At 36.1% G+C, this 25858-nt stretch overlaps 1 protein-coding gene across 1 annotated transcript in view; it reads right to left on the minus strand.

The window, feature by feature from the left end:
• dsd (attractin-like protein dsd) overlaps nt 1-25858 on the minus strand; it is a 44043-nt gene that overhangs the window by 6503 nt on the left and 11682 nt on the right. Inside the window, exons 4-21 of the mRNA XM_088267086.1 lie at nt 22267-22347; nt 21671-21778; nt 18611-18754; nt 17288-17450; nt 16014-16204; nt 15047-15180; nt 13912-14061; nt 13406-13514; nt 12786-12929; nt 11842-12041; nt 10812-10929; nt 10205-10332; nt 9055-9235; nt 6970-7194; nt 4943-5132; nt 3638-3780; nt 2545-2694; nt 503-725 (exon numbers count right to left, since the gene is read on the minus strand). Of these exons, the coding sequence (XP_088123212.1) occupies nt 503-725; nt 2545-2694; nt 3638-3780; nt 4943-5132; nt 6970-7194; nt 9055-9235; nt 10205-10332; nt 10812-10929; nt 11842-12041; nt 12786-12929; nt 13406-13514; nt 13912-14061; nt 15047-15180; nt 16014-16204; nt 17288-17450; nt 18611-18754; nt 21671-21778; nt 22267-22347 (2782 nt within the window). The remainder of the gene's footprint in view (nt 1-502; nt 726-2544; nt 2695-3637; nt 3781-4942; nt 5133-6969; nt 7195-9054; nt 9236-10204; nt 10333-10811; nt 10930-11841; nt 12042-12785; nt 12930-13405; nt 13515-13911; nt 14062-15046; nt 15181-16013; nt 16205-17287; nt 17451-18610; nt 18755-21670; nt 21779-22266; nt 22348-25858) is intronic.

Consider the following 25858-nt stretch of genomic DNA (forward strand, 5'->3'; position numbering starts at 1 on the left):
TTGCTTTAAGTAGAGCCCAAGAGACGCCAAAAAACATTGTATAGATCGGAATTGTGTTTGCGGTTACTTGTGATTAGTATATGACCCTATTAATATACTAATTAGGGTCGGGATGATGAAAAATCGCCCGCCAACAATGTGTTAAAATAACCTGATTTTTCAGTTAGATTTTTGTGAAAGAAACCCGAGCATAAAGTAGAATGACTAGGTAAGTCTCCATAGTGTAGTCGTTAGCGCGCTGGAGGTCCCGGGTTCGATTCCCAAGAAGGTCGAAATAAATATTAGTGATTTTTCAGTCAAATATTTATTCAATATGACCCTGGACTGGTACCTAAGCGGAAGGCATATCACCTTTCCTTCGTGTATTTAAGAATCAAGATAACACTGCTTCTATACGATGCAGTGCCCTATGCACCATTGGGGTGCGGATAAGGGTTAGAAGAAGAAGAAGAAGAAATCTGGTGTTTTAAAAATAGGGTTGAAATATACAAATACAGCTCACCTATACTTAAATGTGGTACAGTTGATGGAATGGAAGACGCTCTTCTCCTGCCCGTTGGCAGTGCGTATGGTGATGTTCATCTTGGCCAGGACACTGCAGGTGATGGAGAAGTCGGCGTCGATGTCCGCCTTGATAGGCGAATTGCGGAAGTTGATCTGCGTGAAGTGCCGGTCTTCCTTCTTGGAGAGGTTGAACGTGAACTGGTAGTCGATGGCCAGGTCGTCTGCGCACAAAACACATTCAAGACGCTATAGCAACGGTGACAGGTCCCATATTGTCAACATTTCGAGGAGAGAACTAAAATGACGTACAAAGTTTTGAAGAACATACTTAACTGCCCTACCCATACAAACGTACGTAATATCGTAGTCATACAGGAGAAAGTGACCAAGTGCATTTATATACAAAAACGTGATCATTGACTATTTGATATCTTACTAGCTTAATGTTGCCCTAAAAAATCCCAAAGAGACTTTAAACTTGGAAGTATAATATATTGACTTGTTAAAAATGACTAACTGCATTGATGTTTATTTTCTTGCCAAGAAAAAGTGACTTAAATGGCCCTCCTGAACATATTACGTTCTGTTAGTTGGTCACTTTCTCCTGTACGACTACGATATGTCCACTATATTATCGCCCGAACGCAACAAGCCGTGTCCCGTACATTTAGGCACAAAATAGTATACCCGCAACCACAGAAACATTTGTGATACGTCAAATTGTTCCTACTCGTCATACGGCGCGTTTAGCATTTCGAAGTCAATATCACTGGCTACCTATTTTTGCAATGTAGTAATGCAGTATATGTCCTGACTATGTTGATTGATTTATTACATTCAATACAAGATATATCTGTAAAAATATTCAATAGAATCATTACAACAACAAAAATTCCAACAACATCTTATGTTGAGAACCTCTGACTTGCAAAGGGTCATAAATAGGTATATTGTTAGTAAAAAATTATCTAGTACATTGTAAATAAGTATTGTTATCGAGAAATCTTATGGAAAAAAAAACCTAAGGATTTTCCACCTATTTTTTGGATAATAACCCAAAGATAGGGTGGTTAAAAATTCATAGTATTTTTTGATATCTCATCAAAGATGAAGAAGAATATGGAATTCTGGGTATTTACGGGGCTGAATATTTCCATATTCTTCATCTTTTTAAAAAAAATATATTAATCTTTCTTAAGTTAGCTTATATTAACACTAATATAAAATATATTATATACACAGCATTTTGAGTGTGTCCAAATACTTGTTCAAAAAATCTGGATTATCTCCAATTTCAGGAGTTATTTTCATATTATTTTTTGACATCTCATCAAAGATATATTATATTATGTTTGGCAAATTAAGGAAATTTAAATAAATTAGAAATTATACAAAATAAAGCGTTGAGAATAGTTCTTAAGAAAAATAAATATAATAATATAGAAAAAATGAGAGAGAAACTAAACTGGTTATTTATAAAAAAGAGATTAAAATTGCATATGCTGATCTTTATATATAATTTTTTTAACAATAAATTACCCAAATTATTTACAAATATGGAATAAACTAAAAGAAAGCCATCATTAGGTCATAATTGGATGTCACAATGGTAAAACTTCATTCTTCACACAAGTAGTCCAAATTGATGAATCTCACCAATTATTAAAATGCTAGGCTAGACGGACGAATACCAATAAGGAACTCCTACCAACCATCAAGCAGAGTGCGCTGATGTACTTCGGACACGTCATGAGAAATGAAAAATATCCTCTTCTCCACCTAATCATACAAGGAAAGAATGAGGGGCGAAGAACTCAAGGACGCCGAAGGACATCATGGCCGAAAACCTAAGGCAATGGTTTGGCAGAAGCACCAAAACTCTGTTCCGAGCTGCAGCATCAAAATTAAAGATAGCCATGATGATCGCCGATCTTCGTTACAAGTGGCACAGAAAGAAGAAGAATTCGGTGTAGAATTCCGGATACTCATAAAAAGCACATAGCGCTGACGCTCGACTAAGATAGGAATCAGAATACTCACAGTAGCAGGAACCCTTGTTGCTGGGGTCCCCGTGGTAGTGGTTGGTCGCGTCGCACTTCTCGCAGCGGTCCCCGGCCAGCCCCTTGGTGGTGCAGAAGCACTTCCCGCTCTCCGGGTGACACAGGGTGGCCTGATCGTTGCACTCGCAGGCTGCAAAGTTTGAAAAATACATCAAGAGATAAGATGTGGCATCAAAGACAGATGCCATGGATGTCAAGTACTGATTTACGGAGAATTACATCTACTGCAAAGTTAAAGTCCGCCTCCGTAGTGTAATGGTCAGCAGGCTCGGCTACCGTTTTGGAGGTCCCGGGTTCAATTCCCAGGGGGGGGGTCAAATAGACATAAGTGATTTTTTCACTCTAATATTTGTTCAATATTGGAATCGAATCCCTGGACTAGTACCTGAAGCGGAGGGCTGATCACCTTTCCTTCATGTGTTAACGATCAACAAAACACTGCGTTTATATGATGCAGTGCCCTATGTTTCATTGGGGTGCGGATAAGGGTTGAAACAAAGTTGGTTAACTTTAAAATTTTCCTTAATATTATTTTAAGACTACGAAAAATATGAAAAAAGTAGCTATTTAAAAATATAACTTTGTTTTAAAATCACTTTCAATATTTTATTATAACTTAATTATAATGTCTACTGGTTTCGAAGCTAACTGCATCTTTTTCGAGACTGATTAAAACTAATAAATCAGTCTTATATTTTAATTATAAAATGGAAAATCACAAAGTTTTTTCAATTTTGTTTCAAATATAAATTACAATCAAATATTTAAAAGAAAATAGTTCTTATAATACTAAAGTTATGAAATTAAAATTAATTTATGAGGGATTTCAATCCCCCTGTTAGATCCGTCTAGGTCGATATTATGAAGTTGGTCGTCGGTTATATATAGAGTGTCCAAACGAAAACAGATCGATTTGAATTGACCCCCAATTCTGTAGATCTTGTATATTCACTGTATGGATGTCACTAAACATGGAAAATTTTCCACGCAATAACACACGCATCGTCAATGACGCATTTTAAGTCACGTGGTACTAGCGTCATGCGGGGCACCAAAATAAATCTGGTACTCACGTTGGCAGCGACCCCCGTTAAGGGGATTCCCCCAGTAGCCAGGAGAGCAGCGCTCGCAATGCGCCCCCATAGTGAGGTTCCCGCACGGCTGGATGCACGTGTTGCTGCCCTCGGCACACGTGGAGTGCCCATTACACTGGCATCTGTAAACACAACCACCTCACGTCAAACGGTGTTGTCTAAATTGTGATGCCAGATCACCTCACATCAACCAATGTTGTCTAAATTGTGGTGCCAGATCACCTCACATCAACCAATGTTGTCCAAATTGCGATGCCAGATCACCTCACATCAGCCAATGTTGTCTAAATTGTGGGCCAGATCACCTCATGTCAACCAATGTCATCTAAATTGTGATGCCATATCACTTCACATCAACCAATGTTGTCTAAATTGTGGGCCAGATCACTTCACATCAACCTATGTTGTCTAAATTGTGGGCCAGATCACCTCATGTCAAACAATGTCATCAAAATTGTGGTGCCAGATCACCTCACATTAACCTATGTTGTATATACATGTTGTGGTGCCAGAAATGAAATAAATAAAGCAATGGATTTTAACCATTTTGTTACGGAGATCTTTTTTGCATGCTGAAATTGCTGATGATTTTTTTTTTTAAATAATCCTTTTATTAGATGAGTACAAAATGAGTAATATTTTTCTTAAATATTGACCGATCATCAGTTTTTTTGTGATATTGGTGGAGAACATATCAATCTACTCAAATGAAAGATCATTTAATAATAAACATACTTAAATTTATTTAAAAAATAAATGCAATTGAGAAAAAAACAGAAAATTTTCATTCACAAGAATATGTCGAAGTTGTATGAAATTGGCTCATTTCATTAATTGATTCCGCAGTCACTTCGTGGTAAAATCTATCAATTTTCAATTAATGTTTTACTTAGTAAATACCACTATTTCTTAAAATCTCCTGTGACACGTGTTTCGATGCATTCCGCATCATTTTTAAACACCGTATGATATACGGTATTTGAAAATGATGCGGTATGCATCGAAACACGTGCCACAGTAGATTTTAAGAAATAGTGGTATTTACTAAGTGAAACATGAATTAAAAATTGGCTCCTCATTGGAGTTTTTACTATCGATGTGCATTCTCTGATTGGTAAACATTCTTATTTCATTGTCACTACATATTACTATTTGAGTACAACAACCATTTCTTTTCCTTTTCGAGGTTTGACAATCACTTTCAACATCACTATTTGACAAATCCGACATTGTAAGGCCAGTATATACAACTCGCAGTGACTAATATAGAGGTAGCGTAGTCACCCGGGACAGTGCGTGAAGTGCCAGTGCTTGCAGGGCCGGGGCGGGTTGGGCTGCGCGGCGCCGCCTGCCAGACAGGCCCCCAGGCCGGTGCGGCTGCCGTCGTCGCACCAGCCGCACGCCGGCTCCTCGCGGCAGCTGCTGCAGGACGCGTACGCCGCGCACGGCTCCGCACCCGCGCTCTGCACTGCCGCTGCAAAGTCAATGACAAATTATCTATAACAATGAATTATCCATAACGATGAGAGGAACAAACACATGAGAATAGAAAGTAAAATGAAAATATACAAAACATGTCATAGTGAGAAAGTAACCAAGTGCATTTGCTTACAAAAACGTGATCATTGACTATTTAATATCTTACTAGCTTAATATTGCCCTGAAAAAATCCCAAAGCGATTTTAAACTTGGAAGTATAAAATATTGACTTGCTAAAAATGACAAACTGCATTGATGTTTATTTTCTTGCCAAACAAAAGTGACTTAAATGACCCTTCTGAACTATTCATACTTCGCTAGTTGGTCACTTTCTCCTGTACGACTACGATGTGTTCGACCAATAGCCACTTATGGGATTGAGGCAAGAGCAGACCAGAACAAAATCTCAACTTAACCAAAACAAAATCTCCGATCCTTAACCGGAAACACATTGCGAGACCGAGTAAGAAATACCGACATCCGGAGCATGTGTAAGACGGAGGATATCGTGAGGTGGAGACAACAGCGAAGGCGATACTGGAAGGAACATATAAACAGAATGTCAGAAGACAGACTTCTACGTATCGCCCTCCAAGGCAACCCTGAAGAACGCAGACCCCCAGGCAGACATCCGAAAAGATGGAAAGACAGCTGGGAGTCAACATCCCAAGAGCGACATGCAGAGGCACAAACAGATCCCTAGGATCTACAAAAGAAGAAGAAGAAGATTGTTATGGGCATATTTGGCTTTTTGGCTAATAGTGACTAATAATAATATGGAGCCAGAAACCGAAGTAAAGTGCAGTATAGAGGCCGCTCGTACAGTTTTTAATAAGATGAGAAATATATTCTGCAATGACACCCTCAATCTGAACCCTAGGTAGAGAATGGTTAGGTGTTATGTCTGGTCAGTACGGGGTTGAATCGTGGACCCTCAAAGCCACTATGAACCAACTGGAGGTATTCGAAATATGGCTACATCGTAGAATGCTACGCATTTCATGACAGCAACAAAAATGTGCTCCAAAGAGCAAGAGCAGGGAGACAGTTGCTGACTGATATCAAGGTCCGGAAGGTTTCCTATCTGGAGCATATTCAGAGGAAATTTCTGAGATATCTCTACATGAGGGAGTATGGAATCTATCCATGCTTGTTCCCTTCAGACTTTATTCTGGGCATGCTCAGATTTAATGGTCTGGGGAAAAGAAGGGCCACACATTTTTTCCATCTAATCCGCGGGGTGGCGGTAAACCCAGTCGTACTGGAGAGAGAATCAATCTCTATGATCCCGATAGCTATCTCAGGTTTCGGGAGGTCAAGTTGTTTTGTCACCCAATCGGTAGAACCAACCTGCTGATGGAAATGCCAATTGGGAGGGCGGTATCCCTGCTCAACTATATCTGCTTATTGAACCTTGCCTTTATGAGTAAATCCAGAGGAATCCATTTAATTTATGTTTTGAATGTTAAATCAAACACTGATTTTTTGAGTATACTAAGTTTTTTTTTTTTTAAACTAAAATTTGTGAATTTTGCTTATGGCATTTTTAAACGAATGGACATTCATTTAAAAATGTCATAACTAGTCGAAACAATTGTCACAAAATTTTTATGTTTTTTTTAAACAATAAAATACAACTTAGTAGTCTCAAAAAATCAGTGTTTGATTTAACATTCAATACATAAATTAAAATAAGCTCTACAAATTAAATGCCAAATCTATTAATGAATCTATTTAAACATAAGGTGAAGCTGCGGCAGCTGTATAGTTCCAAGCCGGGAGACCAGCTAATGTGCACTAATGTGGCTAGTAAGAGGGGGAGGGACACTCACTGGCGGCGTGGGGGTTCCGGCAGCGCCCGATGACGGTGGTCCACTCGCGGCACTGCCCGTAGGGGAAGGAGGCCGTGTAGGCGTTCTTGTCCACGCAGCGCGCCTGGTTCTGGCACCAGATGCACTCCTCCTGCGTGCAGTTGGAGCACGAGGACAGCTCCCAGCACCCGGCGCTGCACACGCCGCCCGCGCCGCCCTCCACCACGGCCTCGGCCACCGCTGACGCTGCAACACAACCACACACCCACATCACTCACTGCTAAAACTAACTAACTAACTAACTAACCAGAACGCCACACCACTCTGTCTTTGCAAACATTCTTTGCCTCTTCCACGTTCATGCATCTCCTCATACATACCCGCCGATTGTTACGACTTCTAACTTGACCACTTTCAAGTATTTGGCATACCTGATTGTGCCACGTTTTTCTCGGTCTTCCTCTGCTTCAATAATTAAAGAAAACACTTCGTTTTTTACCACTTGAGTTTAATTATAGACTACATGTTTCAGAAGCTAAACTTCCATCATTCAGGTCTGTATAATAACTAAAATATAAAATATAAAATTGTTCTATAAATAAGGATAGGGGGAAAGTAAGGGGAAGGGGTTAGTCAAGGAACGGAGTTTGAAAACAAAGGAAAAATTGAAAGCAATGGCGAAGAATTTTGAAACAATATATTATTTAATAAATTATTATTAGAATTCAGGTTTTTTTGTATTTCTAAATTTTCAAGATAATTCATAATTTGGCCTTTATATGGAACAAGGTGTAATAATTTTAATTTATGGGAGTGAAATGAGTGATTAGTATCTATTATATGATTTGCAAATTCCGAAAAATAATTACTAACAAGACCGCTTTGATGTTCTTTAATTCTAATCTTTAAATTTCTCGCAGTTTGGCCAATATATTTTTTATCACAATCTCCACACGAAATTTCATAAACACCACTTTTTTGTAATAAATCAATTTTAGATTTTGAGTTATCGAGGATTTTATGTAAATTATTATTTGTATAATATGCAGGTTGGATATGGGAGGGTAAGATTTTCGAAATATTTTTAGTTATTGAACCCGTATATAAAATTTTTCGCCAAGATTTATTTTTTATTGAATCATTATTAGGTGCTGAATATATGTATTTTTTGGTAAAATTATTTTTAATTTTATTTTTTAACATTTTATCTATTAGCGCGCTATTATACCCGTTGTTTTTTGCTATTAGTTTAATTGTGTTTAATTCACGATTATAATTTGAGTTACTGAGGGGGATATTAATTAGTCTATTTAATAATGAATGGAAACTGGCCATTTTATGTGAAATGGGATGAATGGAATCAGCTGGAATGACTGTGTCAGTGTGTGTTGGTTTACGATATATATTAAAATCTAATTTATTATTTATAACTTTAATCGATAAATCAAGAAAATTTAGGGTATTATTGTCATTTTTTTCCATGGTAAATTTAATATTATTATGTAAAGTGTTGATGTGGGTAAGGAATGAATCTAATTGTCTATCAGTCCCAATAAAAATACAAAAAATGTCATCAACGTACCTAAACCATCTAAAAATACATGTTTTTACAATAGGATGATTAGAATTTAATAATTCTGTCTCAAAATCATTAAGGAACATATCAGCTAATACTGGCGAAAGAGGAGAACCCATTCCTCTGCTTCTTTTCCCAATTACATTCGCCTCATAAATGTGTTTTACTGTTCTTTCCTCACTCATTCGTTCTACATGTCCAAACCATCTCAACACACGTTTCTTAATTTTATCGATAATGCTCATCTCAGCTTTGCATTCCTTCCTTATTTCACTATTCGAACATCTATTTTACATCGTTTTGTCGCTCATTCTTCTGAGAGATCGCATTTTGACTGCATTCAGTCTACTTTCATCCTTCTTTTGCCAACTCCATGTTTCACTTAAATACATTAGAGTTGGAACCAGGACTCCGTTGTGCACTGCCAGTTTAGCTTCTGCTGATAGGTTTTTATTTGCTATAACTGATTTCAGTGCACCATTCACTTTGTTCCCAGCATTCACAGGATAGTATAGGATGCTTGGGTGTACCGGCGGTGTGCTGGGTGCACTTGGCCGCGTCCAGGTCCCAGTGGCAGGAGTGGGGCCCGCGGGAGCCGGGCACCAGGGCGGAGGCGCTAGCCCCGAGGCAGGAGCGGCACGAGTGCAGCAAGGAGCACGCCGCGCCCCCCGCGCCCCCCGCCACCGGACACTCCTCCAGGGACGTTATCGTCTGGAAATAAACATGTATCTTGAGGAAGAAAATAAAATTAAGAACCACAGTAGTATGCGGCGCTTGCCCTTTGAATAATGCACAATATTATCATACAGAAGAAAGTGGTCATGTGCATTTTTTTACAAAAACGTGATCATTGACTATTTGATATCTTACTAGCTTAATATTACCCTGAAAAAATCCCAAATGAATTTAAACATGGAAGTACAATATATTGACTTGTAAAAAATGACTAACTGCATTGATGTTTATTTTCTTGCCAAGCAAGAGTGATTTAAATGGCCCTCCTGAACATTTTACGTTTTGTTAGTTGGTCACTTTCTCCTGTACGACTACGATTTGTAGCTTGATGGTTTTCCTAAAATAAAAATAAAAAAGACTACCAAACAATTGTCAGACCCGCACTTCTCTATGGATCCGGATGCTGGACGATGCGTATGACACCTGCTCTAGGCAACTAGAAACTGCTGAAATGCTTATATGGTCAGCTGGAAGTCCCTTAGAGACAAAATAAAGAGTTCACCCATTCGTGAAAGCCTGGGTGTAATAGACATCAATATGTAGTAAGGTAGAGGAAAGGCAATTGAGATGGTACGGGCATATAGGACGCAGAGAACCTGAACATGTTGTGAACCAGTCAGTCGCCATGGATCTTCCTTGAAAGCCATCTAGAGGAAGACCAAAGAATTCATGGATGCTGCAGAAAGAAAACATGATTCAAAGGCATGGCCTACTTGACGTTGACAAAAGACCCCAACAGTCTACAAAAAAATCTGTGTTTGATTTAAAATTAATACATAAGTCTACAAAGACGATAAGTCGGGATGGAGCCAGGAAGAAGAAGATATTTCTAGATGTTTAAGTTCAACATTCAAGGGTCATCATTGCACACACAGTTAGGATTAGTCTAACTCTTCGTTGCTATCTATTGACGATGGTTGTAACCGTCCATAAACCAACATTTACCTTTCTCTGAGATGAATGATAGTTGGAGCTGCTACACCGCTGGGACATGCACACACCTTGCGGACACCAAACACAAGAATAGGAGGTCTGTACACACGATGCACAGTCCGTTTGCAGAGAACAGCGATCTGGAAACAGAAATAACTTTAGTCAACCCTCGACATCACTATGACTCCACTGATCAAACTGAAATTCATGGAAGTTCTAAAGTAACATGGCATTCCTTTAACTATATAAACCGGCCACTCCTTTAACCTATATAAACCTGACGTACTTTGACTAACATCTTTAGTGCATGTCAGACCGATAGTGCATGTTTGTTCCGAGTCCCTAGTGCATGTTGATCCTCAGGTTGACCAAATTCGGTTATTATCAACATTTAATGTAGTTTTAAGTGTGTTAATAGTGCTATGGTAGTGACGTGTAGTTATTGTTTGCATGCTGTCGTAGTGATTGTCCTAATGAAGAGATGGGTACGTCTCGAAACCGGTACACAAAAAAAATCTTGGTGAGTTGTTTGAATGACTTACCACAAAGTAAATGCTTTAAATATTAATAATATTGGAAATATTAAAGTAACTTGATTTACGGAACCAGTTATTCTTACCTTTGTGCGACAGCATTCTCTGTGTTATCCTATCCCGACTCTCTTCGGGACACTTGACGTAGCTCTGCTCGAAATCGGGATCTTGCACGCGTAGAAAATCACGCGCCACCTCCGTGACCTGTCGCAAAAATGACACATTTGAATTTAAAGTAAATTTAAAATTTACAACGACAATGAGGAGAGGCAAAATCGAATAATTAAGTAGGAAGTGCTGATGAACAGTTGAGTTTCTATGGAAAGACTGTGTATGAGCATTTAAATGGCGCATTTTTTAAAAACTATACTCAACTAACTTTAGTTGCCATATTCGTACAGCTAAGATAAGATAAAATTCCTAGTATATCAGTTCTAATAAGAAAAGATGGCTTCTGGGAAAAGAACGAAAAATCAATGCTGGAAAATTTTAAATTAATGATGTACTATAATCAGAGTTTTTAATAATACAATATGATTAAATGAAAAAAGCTTTTTAGACCAGAATTCTGAAAATTGCTGTGGCAGTTAATGAGTTTTTTTGTTTTTTTTTGTTTTTGGTATTTGTATTTTAATTTGAGGGCATGTTTAAATGCAATTGAATTAATATTATTAAATCATAGCAATCTAAAATATAAAAACAATGCCCCACTCAGCTGGCCGCAGTAAAATTCTCAAACAGACCAGACCGTGGCGATGAAAAGGTTGGGGCAAAGTGATAAAAATAGTGAATGACATTGGTAACATAAACCAAGGTAGGACACAAAATGCCAATCCCTCTTCTAGTGGAACGGAAGGTCTGCTGATGACAGTCAACAGTCCGCCTTCTCCTGAGGAGTTTTATATGTTTTCACAGCAAATGAGCAAATGCTGAGAAGTTCCTGATTGGCCCACACTAGATTATCCCTCCTGTTTCCAACACAGATTGAAATAAAAACAAATTTATTTAATTAGAAGAAACAAAACTCCACTTGATGATCTATAAACCTTGTACATAATAAGCAAGGTAAATAATAAATGCAATTCCCATGTAAAAAAAAATCAAGCAAAGTCTCACATTGTAGCAGAGGCCCAGGTTAGTGTCCCAGACACACTTGAGCAGCGAGCGCGAGGACAGGCACGCCAGCGGGGACGGGCGGCCGCGGCACGTGCCTGGGGTCATGCGCAGCATGTCGCGCCGCAGCTGACCCGAGAACCCCCCATAGATGTACAGCGAACCTTCAAACACCGTGCCGCTGTGCCCGTAACGAGCTACATCTGAAACAAATATTTATTTATTTTATCGATTGATTCAGCAGTCACATTGAGGTAATATCCATCCATTTCTGCTTTAAAGTTTACTCGGTAAATACCACTATTTCTTAAAATCTTTTGTGACACGTTTTTCGATACATTTTACATCATTTTCAAACACTGTATTTGAAAATGTGTAATACCACTTAATAAATTTTATTTCATTACACAGGACTAGTTTCAGTACTACAGATGTTTTCCTCTACAAAAAACTAACGAGCATAAAATATTTAGGTATATAAAGAGGCTAATTGAGTAAAAAATAAAGGGGGGGGGGGGGTTTAGGAATGGGACTTTTTGTAAAAGAAAACATATATAATAATGGTGATACATTTTGAAAAAGCATATTAATTAACGCTTTACCAGAAATAAAATTTTTGTTTTTTTCTAAATTTTCTAAATTATTCATGACTTGACCATTGTTTGTAACTGAGTGTAATAATTTAAGTGTATTTGAGACAAATGAGTGGTTAGTTTCTATTATGTGATTTGCGAATTCTGAAAAGTAATTACTACATAGTAAGTCCATGGCGATGTTCTCTGATTCTAATTTTTAGATTTCTCGCAGATTGGCCAGTATATTTTATATCGCAGCCTTTTTTTAAAAATAATCAACATGTCATTCCACAAAGTCAATGCCAAATTAATAAATAATATAAGTTGTAATAAATCTTAGAATATACTTAAATCACAAAGTGAATGACTTACTCTCTCTCAGATGATGAGGTATGGAGATGTGGTGCCAGGAGTCGCACAATACGTCGTACGCCAGCACCTCATTGGAATAGCACTTAGCGCCGAAGCTGTGTGAAGTGTCGTTGTGCGTATTGCCACCAAACACAATCATCATGCCTAGACAACAGAAAAAAAAACACAGATTTTAACCCAATCACTACTCATCAAATTAGTTTGGGATATTTAGATTTACTGCTTTCGTCAAAACTCTGTAATTTGAAAAAGTATGACATGATTTTGAGTTACAAGTAGTACGACATTGCAGTACAAGGACTGTGTAATTAATTTTAAGATTGTAAAAGTAGAAATGTCTAGAAAATGAATTAAATTATTTTTAAAAACTTGTAACTATATTAAATAAATAAAAATGAGTGAAAATTAAAATTAAAATTATAATTCTTTATTAGTCCCGCTAGTGCTTTGCGGACTATTCCTTTGAAAAAAAAGCTTAATTTATTTACTTAACATTCGATTTTAAACACATTAGATTGATGAAGTGTTAGCGTGATTTTTAATTACATAAAACAAAGGCAAAATACAGATAACAATTGATGCCATTCAAATAACTTCCTAAGTTAACAATAAATACTAACCCGGGGTGACAAAGTTGGCCGAGTGCAGGAATCTAGCACTCGGAGCATGCGCCAATAAGGTCCAAATTCGAGTGCCAGGATTGTAGCTGTACAAGTTTGAACTAAGCACCTGCAAAAAAAATATATATGTATGAAAAAAATCAACAAAAAAAAATATTTATGAATAAGGGAAAAAGAACAGTAAAAAAAATTTATGAGGCAAATATAGTTGGAAATAGGAGAAGAAGAAGACCAATAAAAACTTGGAATGAACAAGTATTTCAAATACTTGAAAGATGAGGAGCTGGAATAATCGACCGGGTATGTATGAGATGCACAAATTTAGAATAGGCGATGAATGTTTGCAAATACAGAGTGATGTGGCATTCTATTCTCTCTGCCTACCCCTAAAATAGTAGTTAGTTAGATTGACACAAATATTCAGTTGTGTTTCCGTGAGTACGTTCAAGTCAACATGTAAAAATGTTTTAGCGTAAAATTCAAGTTTTGAGTATGAATAATCATACCTGATTACTCTCCGACTCTGAGACTATCCCTCCATATACATAGATTTTGTCGGTGAGGTCATCCAGAGCAGCCGTGTGTCCGTAACCACCCTTGGCCGGGTAACCGCGAGTCAGGACCAATGACCACTCGCGAGTTCCGAAGTCGTACTCCTGTTAAAATAAAATTATATAAATATTACCAGGGCTTTTTTTCCCACATAACGTGGTGGAATGGCGTTCTGGCACCTTTTTCAGTTTTTTTTTTAATTTTCCAAATCAATTAGACGAAACAATATAAGTGTTTACGTAATTACAATCTTTGTTTATATAATTCGTAAAAATTATAAAATATGGTATTGTAATGAATATTTTAATATATTTTTTTTAGTAAAAAGTTTTTTAGAATAAAGTGAGTTTCGGGACCTTTTTTTGTTTTGAAAAAAAGTCCTGAATATTACATACAAACTGCATTACACTTCCAACTATGTTATACAAACAAAACCCCATTTGATTTTTGACCAGAAATATTTTTTTTTTTCAAATATGTTTCCCCAGATTATTTATGTATAAAAATAAAACCCTTATATTAGACCATGTTTTGAGTTTATTAAAGTAAAAGCAAACAGTTTATAAAACTACAGATGTTCTCATCAACAGATGAACATAAAAACTATTGATGAAAATATGTGTAGTTTTTGAAAATAATTAAGAAACTAAAAGTTTTAAATACCACTATTTACTAAGTAAAACTTAAATAGTGGTATTTACTAAGTAAAACTTAAATTAAAAATGGATAGATTTTACCACAAAGTGACTGCCGAATCAATTAATGAAATTAATCATGTTTGCATGAATAAACTCAAAAATTAGTAATATACAAGTGTTTTATTTTTACATTCATATCATCATGTTATCCCAGAAAGTTATACAAATCAATAAATAATATTTGTCAAGATTGGTATCAAGTGTCATAGCACTTATAGCTATACGAGCCTCAGTATAATGAATCTCAAAGGATTTAGAAAAAAGTTAAGTATATCAAGTAAATTATTATACTAAAAATCATTATATCCAGGTTACGCCGTACCAGTCCTCCTCCTGACTTCAACATCACATTAATTATATCATATTTTATATTGAATGTACTCAGACCAACCTGCACAGTATTGAGGTAGCCAAATTGCGGAGAATGCCCGAAGATGACTATCATTTTCTTGGTGGGTTTCCTATGAGAGCCGGACTCGTGAACAGCAACCACAGTTGCCGTATGACCAGCACTGCTCAATGGACCTGCATTCATCAAAAAAATAATGAAAAGATTATTTAGCCCTTACCATTCCAATGTTAACTCTTACCACTCTGTAGGCCATATGATTGGCCACATGATATGGCCACATGATATGGCCACATTCTGGCCCGTATGATTCTAGTAGGCAGCTCCGTGGGCCACAGTGTCTGGCCCGGCACAGGTATAACTTTAATCACTGATTTCTCTATCACCCAAGTATATTCTACCAAAAAATATTTCAGGTAAATACAGTTAATCTTAATTAACACGGTCATACGAATTGCCAGAGTGTCCCAAAATTAGGGAACCAAAATATTTATTTTAATGGTAGAAAAACGTCGCATGTTTTTTATCAGAGTAGCTGATCAGTTTTGAGAAAAATTGGTCAGAGTGGAAAAGGTTGTTCCACCAGTTAAAACATTAATTAACAAAAAAAATCCCTAAAACCTAAATAAAAAAGGGCAATTTCGGTGTGGAGCTGGTGGAAAACCAATACAGGCTTTTACGGTAGAATGCGTTACAAAATACAATACAATAATACAAGAAAGAACTCCTACCAACCATCAAGCAGAGAAAACTGATGAACTTCGGACACGTCATGAGAAATGAAAAATATCATCTTCTCCACCTAAACATACGAGGAAAGATTGAGGGGCGAAGAACTCAAGGACGCCGAAGGACATCATGGCTGAAAAACCTACGACAAAGGTTTGGCAGAAGCACCAAATCTCTGTTCCGAGCTGCAGCATCAAAATTGAAGATAGCCATGATGATCGCCGATCTTCGTTAGAAGTGGCACAGAAAGAAGAAGAGTTACAATAAAGTCCCAACGCACCGCACATGGCGACAGTCCTGTTGCACGGCTCGGTCTTGACGGTGATGTTTTCCCAGGTCTTGGCGCTGATGTCGTACGCCCAGAGCTCGCTAGACACGGCCGTGCGGCCCGTCTCCGCGTCGGGGGCCTCCTGCGGCAGCGCGTGGCTGACGTGGCCCGCAGAGTCACGAAAGTGGGATGTCGGGACGTGCCTGGAGGGAAAATATATACAAACAATAAAAATTCTTTGACTGACAATTAAATAAACCAAAATAATAATAAAAATATATGTAAGAAATAATAAAAGATACGGTTTTAGAAACAATTTATTCGATGAATTGCTCTTTATTATTTCAAGATTATAAAATGGTTTTGTGAAATTTAATTAAAGATCTTTACCTTCCCCTCAGGGTGATATGTATTTACTACAACTCGACTTTTAAAATGAGAATATCAATATGAAATATGAATATTAATAAATACGGGCTCATAACTTTTGTATTCCTCCGTAGTATAATTGTGTATTACATGACAGTATTATAAAATAAAGTTATTCATTTGCAGCGACAGAAATAAATAATTTGTGAAAAATTGGGCATAAAATCACCAATACACAAACATTTTTCGATGTGTGCGTGTGTGGCGTGCTTTGTGTATACTCGCATGTCGTAGTGTGTTTACTGCACCAATAGTGCGCAGACCGTCTTCCGCGGCGGTCGTGTCACTACGCTAGCTATTGCGGCTACTTGCGATGTATTTTTATCTCATTTTCAGATACTAACCAGAGCTAACATTACAAAATTGTTACATTTCAACTTTAACTGTGGTCAGTAAAAGCAACATTTAGGAATATTCACATTTTTCCCGTTTTTAAACCACATTTTCATATGGCGTACAAAATAAATATCACCGTTGCATGCAAAAGTTATTAACACCGTAAGGGAAAGGTCAATGAAATAAAATATTTATTTAATTAATCACTTTCCATCAGTTCATACTCGAAGAAAGAAATTATAGGTAACCAATCGATGCATCATATTTAGAGTCGTTTGGAGAGACTTGAAACTCTAATTTTTTTAAAAAAAATCATTCTCTAAAGGCAGCACTCTTTGTGTACTTGCAAACATGCAGACAATACTATACGTCACTACCATAGTGCTATTCACACACTTATAACTATACATGTTAATCACATGCGTTTCTGGTCGACCCGAGGACCAATAACTAACAATTAAAGAAGAAGAAAAAATACTATTTTTATTTTATAGTGCAGATAGGGGGCGCAATGGCAATACCTTCCGTGGTGGCGCTGCTGGTTGGGTGCTCCCACGGGGGGCACGGCGGTCACGACGCCCCCGTAGTAGAAGATCTTGTCTCCGTGCAGCACTGCACTGCCGCCATAGCGAGGGGGCGGAGCCCCCCCAGTGTTGGACGGATGGGCCATCTCCCAAACTCCGCCTGTGGTAAGAGGGACATATCGCTCACTCCTTTCAAGAATGTCATAAATCAAAAATCGTCAATTTTCAGTTGTGCATGTTTTCAGAATGACTAGAAAATGTACTATATCCCAGAAAAAGAGGCATATTTTTAACTTAATATTTACCCGCTACAGGGCAGAAAGTGTTGTTTTTGCATTTTGAAGAAAAGGTATTGTTTAATTATTTTTTTAAATAAACTAAATATTATTCAAATGGAGAAAAAACCTTCAGGTTTTACCTAAAAAGATCTGTTGCACAGTAAAAAGTTCAATAAGTGGCTTGATATTTATTTTTAATACATTGTGTTATATCTTTGAACTTTAAAAACATTCTCTTGAAAAATCAAGTTATTTTATTATGACGTTCTTGGAAGGAGTGAGCGATATAACACAGCATTCACAAAGCTTGGGTTCTGCACTTAGGAGTAATTTTTTTACATTTTGACATCTCGACTGAAGGAAATAAAAATAATAATGAATAACATGATCACTTAACCAGCAAATGACAGGTCGTAGATGGCTCTAGCGAACTCACATGTACAGTGTCATGAGATTAATGATATATGTAGGAGTTTTTAGTCATGAGATTAATGATATACATATGTAGGAGAAATTTTGGTGGTGTGATTGTAAATTACAGATAGAATGATGAAAAGATCACTTAACCGGCCTATGACAGATCATAAGCCCTGTAAATACACCGACTTCCGAAGAATATGGAAGACTTCCGTATTCTTCTTCATCATCATGCTGAGATGTCAAAAATGTAAAATATAAAACACCACTTCTCAAAAATCTCTGGCATGATGGTGAATGTTACATGTGTATAAGAGTTCACTTAAACCAGCCTATGACGGGTAGTAAACCCTGTAAATACCCAGACTTTCATATTCTTCTTCGCCATTGTTATAAAAAAGTACACAAAAAACGAGAGAATGCAATAATTTCTTGAAATAAAAATAAAACAATAACTTAATACATACATATGAAAGTATGTTATTAAAAAACCATCACATTAATAAAATAAACCTCAGTAGTAATACTAAAAATAATATTCGAAATTCTCAAATTACAATTTTCTTCATGTTCCATTAAAAGGTTTAAGAGTTTTGTCTGAAAATCAAATGGAAGCATGAATTACCATTGAAGTCATAGGTGTACATGAGGTGGGAATTCCCATAGCCTTCCCCCGCTACAATGTACAGGGAGTCCCTCCACACCACAGCACCATGGGACGCTGTACCGGCGGGCTTCCAATCCCGGCTTTCCACTTCCTCCCATACTCCTGCAACATAAACATCCATGGTAAAGTACCTCAAACGCATCTCACTTGGGAGTCAATCGTATCTTATACCTTAAATCAAGGGTGGCCAACCCGCGGCCCGCCGGATGTCTACATGTGGCCCTCGGAGCATGTCATACCTTTTTTCTTTAAGTATACATAAAACCACCAAAAGAAACTGAGTGCTAGAGCGACTCAAAATCAAAAAGCCATGTAAAAGCTAATTATACAGTAGCCATGATACTAGTCGAATGAAGCATATTAAATCTCAAATGAGAATAAGAATAATATTGTCTAAATCTTATCTTAATAATACGTTTGATTCACATTTTTGTCATATCTTCTTAAAAAAACAATATATTTCATGTTTGTTTAGAATAATAAAAGAAATTTTGTTTTACGGCCCGGGAAGAAATCTGATTTCTAAAATTTGGCCCGGCTACTGAAAATGTTGGCCACCCAAGCCTTAAATGCGTCCGACTCTTAGATGGTAAATACCACTTTTTCTTAAAATCTATTGTGACACATCGCTCACTCCTTTCAAGAACGTCATAAATCAAAATTTGTCAATTTTGAGTTATGCATATTTTCGGAATGCCTAGAAAATGTACTATATCCCAGCAAAAGCGGCATATTTTTAACTTAATATTTACTCGCTACAGGGCAGAAAGTGTGTTTTTGCATTTTGAAGAAATTATTCATTGTTCTTTTCAAGACCGTCATAAGTTAGTTGTGACTGACCCATCGAGCAGGAACGCTCTTGTCGATTAGTGCAATAGTGTATTATTTCGGATAAAGCAGTGTTACGCAAAAGGTAAGACCATTTTTAATTATTAATTTTGTATCAAGAATGTATTATTTTGTTTTGTGTCAGTATTGCAAAGAAAACAAATAGCATCCTGTCTGGTTTATATTGATTTATGACGTTCTTGCACAGTAAAAGCGTGACATCGACTGTACTATTTTAACTTATATCACTATTGTCAATAAAACTTTCTTCTTTTTACAAAGCGGATTTGAACTAATTTGTTTTATGACACTTTTCCAAAGAAAAATTCGTCCACTATAAGAATAATGTGCAGTTTATTTAGGCATGTGTCATTATTGTCAGTAAAACAATTTACTATTTGCAAGTTGTTACAAATTGCAGCATGCGTCTTTTCTACACTTCTTCAATTGGTAATTTACGTTTGTCATTTCTACATTGATCATTATGACTTCTCGAGGGAAAAATGTTGATAAAATTAGCACTAAAAGATGTAAAAGGATGCCAAAAAGATGCTTTATGTAGAAATACATCCGACAGTAAAGGTAAAAAAAATTGTACATATACTAAATATGTAGTAAATGAAGTTCGTTAATGTCTTTTTCATATTTTGTGATTGTTTTTAGGAAAACCTGGTTACCGAGTTAAAAACAAACTTGATTTCAGCGGTGTCAATGATGATATTCTTCAGCCGGCAACAAAGAAGCAGAAAACCGATCAAAGAAAAACATCTAAAGATGACATCATCAGAATACTGATAATTGCAGTGGACAGCAGAAGAACCAATTTATGTTAGCTGCATACATTTTTGCTACCCGAAAATACAATATCGATTCAATCACAAATAAATTTTTGATAAAATGCCATACCCAGAACGAAGGGGATTCCGTTCACTCTTTAATTGAGAAAAAATAAAGCAAGCACTCAAAAGTGGGCCAATTTATACGGCAGAAGGTCTTATTTCATTAATGAGAACAGCAAAAATAACACCATTTTCTGTAAATGAAATTTCATTTGAAGACTTCTTTGATTCAAAACTTTCGGCCTCTGATGTTGGTCATCTTCGTGTCCTCAAAAACAAGCCAAATGAACCTGTTCAATTTAAACAGATTAAAGTGATGCGAATTCAAAGAGATTCCCCTAGTTCGTTATTTAACAATGGGGAATCTTATGGGGAAACAGAAGTTATGGAGGCCATCATTAAGAGAAAACCTAAGCCTTATAAAAATATACCCCTAAAGCCTGCCTTCGTCCAAAAGCCTAAGATTTCTGACGCTAAAAAGAATGACCTTATGCAACTTATTGAAAAAAATTAATACTTTGGAATTCAATTCAACCTTTGGGTTCATAAAACTTTTCATGAAAGTCTTTAAATTAAAAAAGTAACTGTGCCTTTAGTGTTATCAAAAAACTGTATTATACAGTAGTTTATATATTTTTTAAACTTCTATATTATTATCTGTTGTATGTTGTATTATCTATCTACGAGCATTTTTATTGTTACCATTAACTTTTTGGAATTTTTTGAGAATAAGAAATAAAACTGTATTGCCTCAATCTGTGTTCATTTTCTGTGTGCCTCTATCCTTAAAACCAAAAAATTTCCAAACCCTTATTTTTTATTTGAACTCCAAGATGATTATTTTTAGGTATAACTGCCTATTTGGAATGAAATTATCTCAAGATACTTCAATTTCAGACTTCCAAATTCTGTTTGTTTTAGTGATAATAATGACATATTTTGACATACTTCAGGCACAATTACTGAAATTTTGAACAAGAACGTCATAAATCAAAAGGTTATGTTTAAATATTTTTTTTAATATACTAAATATTTTTCAAATGGAGAAAAAACCTTCAGGTTTTACCTAAAAAGATCTGTTGCATAGTAAAAAAATTACTAATTGACTTAGTATTTATTTTTAATATGTTTTATTATTTTTTTAAACTTTAAAAACGATCTCCTGAAAAATCAAGTATTTTGATTTATGACGTTCTTGAAAGGAGTGAGCGACATGTTTCGATGCATTCCGCACGGTATTTGAAAATGATGCAGAATGCATCGAAACATGTGTCACAATAGATTTTAAGAAATAGTGGTATTTACCAAGTAAAACTTTAATTAAAAATGTTTCGGTTTGTTTTTTTCTTACCATATCTAATAGTTTGAGAACAGTCATTTCCCCCAAATCCGGGAGTACATTTGCAAGTCTGAGTGGCCTCGTGACAGGTTCCTTGTTCCGCATCGGATGAACAGTTCCCTGCAATAAACAGAGACGTTAGAAATACGACTGTGAATGTCGGGAATAACACGACAGTTGAATAAACATTCAACTCACACAATGAAAAAGAGTCATCAAAATAACTCGGGTATTGTTAAAACTGCACTATGGATACTGTTAGTAAACATTCAGATTTATTTTATTCAATTGTTTGCACTGTGTGATCACTAATCCTAAAGCTTTGCAGTGCTTTTTTTATTTTATTTTATTTTATTAACGGCTGTAGCCAATTTGTACAAATATATTACATAGTTTAAATATACAGTATAACTAATATAGTTCTTCTTCAAACCCTCATCCGCACACCCGATGGTGCATAGGGCACTGCATCATATAAACGCAGTGTTATCTTGATCACATAAAGGAAAGTTGATCAGCCCTCCGCTTCAGGCACCAGTCTAGGGTAATATTGAATAAATGTCAGACTTTAACAATTTCATTTAATGACCTGATAAAAAAACATATACCTGGACAAGTTTCCCGGTCGCACGCCTTCCCGACCCACCCATCGTGGCAAGTGCAGACCGAGTTTTCACAAGACCCGTGACCTGAAAACAACGAATCATAAGTACAGTGTATAAACAAAAAACAATACTCAGACCGTAACAATTAAGTAATATTGACAAATTGTAGTCGTACAGGAGAAAGTGACCAACTAACAAAAGGTAAAATGTTCAGGAGGGCCATTTAAGTCACTTTTGCTTGGCAAGAAAATAAACATCAATGCAGTTAGTCATTTTTACCAAGTCAATATATTATACTTCCAAGTTTAAAATCCTTTGGAATCTTTTTCAGGGCAATATTAAGCTAGACAAATAGTCAATGATCACGTTTTTGTAAGAAATGCACTTGGTCACTTTCTCGTGTATGACTACGAAATGTAGGACCGTAACAATTTCATTTTAATGACCTGATAATGGAATGATTACTCCGAAATCAGTAGTCACGAATTAGCGTTTTTTAAAGTGGTATTATACAAAGTGAACGATGAATGATAAGGAGTGTTATATTACCATACCACAAAGTTAACAATGCATTTAATATCCATAGTTTATCAGTAATCTCAACAGATCACATACTAATATTGTAGATCTAAAATCATAAAACTAAGTAAGTTCAATGCCAAATTAGAATCATAAAATATTATAAATTTTGCGTTTAACGAGATTGCGAGTGGTTTTGGTTAGAATTCTTCACTACAGAATTACATAAAATCAAAGTAACTTTGAACATAATGAGTAAGTCCACTCACATTTGGGAATAGGCTATAAAACTCACAAAGTTGGAGCCTAAGTGGGGACATAATAAGTGGTGTTGCGTAAGCCCTAACTTAAATACAGAGTCACTTAGACGTTAGGTAATTCCCAACACATAAAATATATCTTTATTATTTTAATACTAAGTCAATATTAAACATGTGATTATATGTAAATAAGTAATTATTATTATTTATTTAAGTAAAAAACTCATTAATTACACTGTAGGAGTAAGAAGTTCAGAGTTTTATCTGAGGGTTTAATCCTTTAAAGTACCGTAGAACGGGACTACTTGAACTTTGATGTGTTACTTGAGCCCAGTACAAAAAAATATTTCGATCTGTATTTGGTCTACAATACTGAACTTATCGACATGATTAATTGTTCCCTGACAGGTGACACTTATTGTAGACAATTCAGATTTAAATCTTGTTTTTTTTGTACTGGGCTCAAGTAACACATCAAAGTTCAAGTAGCCCCGTTCTATGGTATTGAGTACATATGTATTATTCTCCATAATAAACAAAACTCCCAATGTCAAATTGATAATATCCAATCAGCTTTTAATATAGCACCATATTTATAATCAGAAAACCAACATATTCACACATCTCAGAACAACTAGGAGAACTTCAAGCATTCAAGCTTTGTTGGACAGTGTTTAGAACAAAACACGAAATGGCACTGACGTATACATCTCAAACCTTTGTTACCCTGATACAATGAATGGCAGACAGGGAACCCTTCGATCACCAAGCACATCAGCTATCGGCAGACTATTGAAGCCCAAAAATTATTCCAATAGAGATTATGGTGATAGGGCCTTCGCCATTCAATTCAATTCAATTCAATTCAATTTATTCAATAATTAATATATACATTACAAACAAACATTTAAGGCGTATACATTAAAAAAACAAATTAAAAATTACACAAGAAGACTCTTGTTAAATGTGTAGAAGAATCTCGCTTCGGAAAACTCCTTCGGACACATGGAACAGATCAATATCCAATGTGATATTGTTCAACATAGCGGTAGCTCTTCCTACAGGCATAACCATCGGCAGGTTGGTCCTGTGTATAGGAATCTGAAACAATCTATGCCGACGCTGTCTTAGGTAACTATCGGGAACATACAGACCAATGCTCTGGATAATTTCAGGATTATCGATCATACCGCGCAACAATCGATAAAAATGCGTAATCAAATACGCATTCCTTCTAGTCTCTAAACTATTGTAGCCAAGCATACCCTGGAGAAACTGGGTCGGGTAGAGCCAAGGATAATAGCCGTACTCTCTCATGTAGAGATACCTCAAAAACTTCTTTTGGACTTTCTCTACCATAAGAGAGTACTTAAGCTCATCTTAAGTACCATTCTGGTCCCACAATGTGGATTACCCCTGAATCTAATATCTACCCAGAATTCTGTTGAGTTTCGATCTTAACACATTTGCGGGAAACGCTTAAAAGTATATTTTACATACTATATTTTACATTTGGTGGAGAGCTTATAAGCGTTTTATTTGCTTACTTTTGGTAGATCGCGAGAGACGCCAAAAAACATTGTACAGATGGAAATTGGGTTCGCGGTTACTTGTGATTAGTATACAACCGTAATTAGTATACTAATTAGGGTCGTGATGGAAAAAACCACCCGAAAACAATGTGTTCAATAAGCAACCAACATTTCCAAAACTCTTATTCATAGCAACTAGATGAAATCTAAATTTTCACTTTCGCTTTTGCCCGAAAACATTGATTTCATTTCGTAATTATCTTTACATAAAAATATAATCGTAAAACAGCAAAATATATAAATTGTTAACTATAAAACACCTTTGAAGTGATTTTTTTTACAAAATCAGTAGTACATAAATTGGCCATATTTATTATTAAATATGACAGGATTTTTATTTTAAATACTTTGTTCTACGGGTGACAAATGATTTATGAAATTGGAAAATTTTAAGTGATGCGATAATTCAATCCATCAGAGTAATACAATATCAAATTTAAATAAGTTATTCCGATGACTGTATATTTTAAAACATGGTCAGGACATACTATCATTTTAATATAAATAAGGACAGTCCATCCAAATAGGACAAGCAATACATTCCAGCATTTTATTTGCATGTATAAATATGATATTTCAATTGACAGAAAATTTAAGCAATACGACTGCAATGCCTACCTGGCTACTAGCTGTTTATCTGGCAATACTATTCAGTGTAAAAACCATACATAGGATATGTGCACTTTCTTCCAGCACTACTCACAGTTGTCATGTGGGAAATTTCATATATACATTTTTTTAATATTTTTTTCATATTTTTTGGCTTAGAATAGTAAGCTTGATAGAAAATAAACATCCAATTGCAAGGATTCTTGAGCTGCCGCCATTTAGGTAGTATTTTTAAAATTGCACTACAAAAATTACCATTACTACTACGTCACTAGTAGTAGTGAAGTGGTCAGCGTATTTGGCTATCGTGCTGAAGGTCCCAAGTTCGATTCCAAAGGGGGTGAAAATTAATGAGTGATTTTTCACTATAATACTTATTTAATATTATCCTGGACTGGTACCTACAGCTCACAGCTGATAAACATTCCTTCATGTATTTAAGGATAAAAAAAAACACTGCTTCAAAACGATGCCCTATACACCCTCGGATGCTAATAAGAGTAAGAAGAAAAAGACTACTACTGACCCCCATCGACACCCGATGGTTCATAAGGTCACTGAATCAAATACAGTAGCGAGCACTCAAATCTTTCCAGACCGAAAATATCCGTTTTT

Source organism: Brachycentrus maculatus, unplaced genomic scaffold (genome assembly GCF_059751285.1).
Source record: "Brachycentrus maculatus isolate JH-2025_06_01 unplaced genomic scaffold, ASM5975128v1 h1tg000281l, whole genome shotgun sequence".
Taxonomy (NCBI): domain Eukaryota; kingdom Metazoa; phylum Arthropoda; class Insecta; order Trichoptera; family Brachycentridae; genus Brachycentrus; species Brachycentrus maculatus.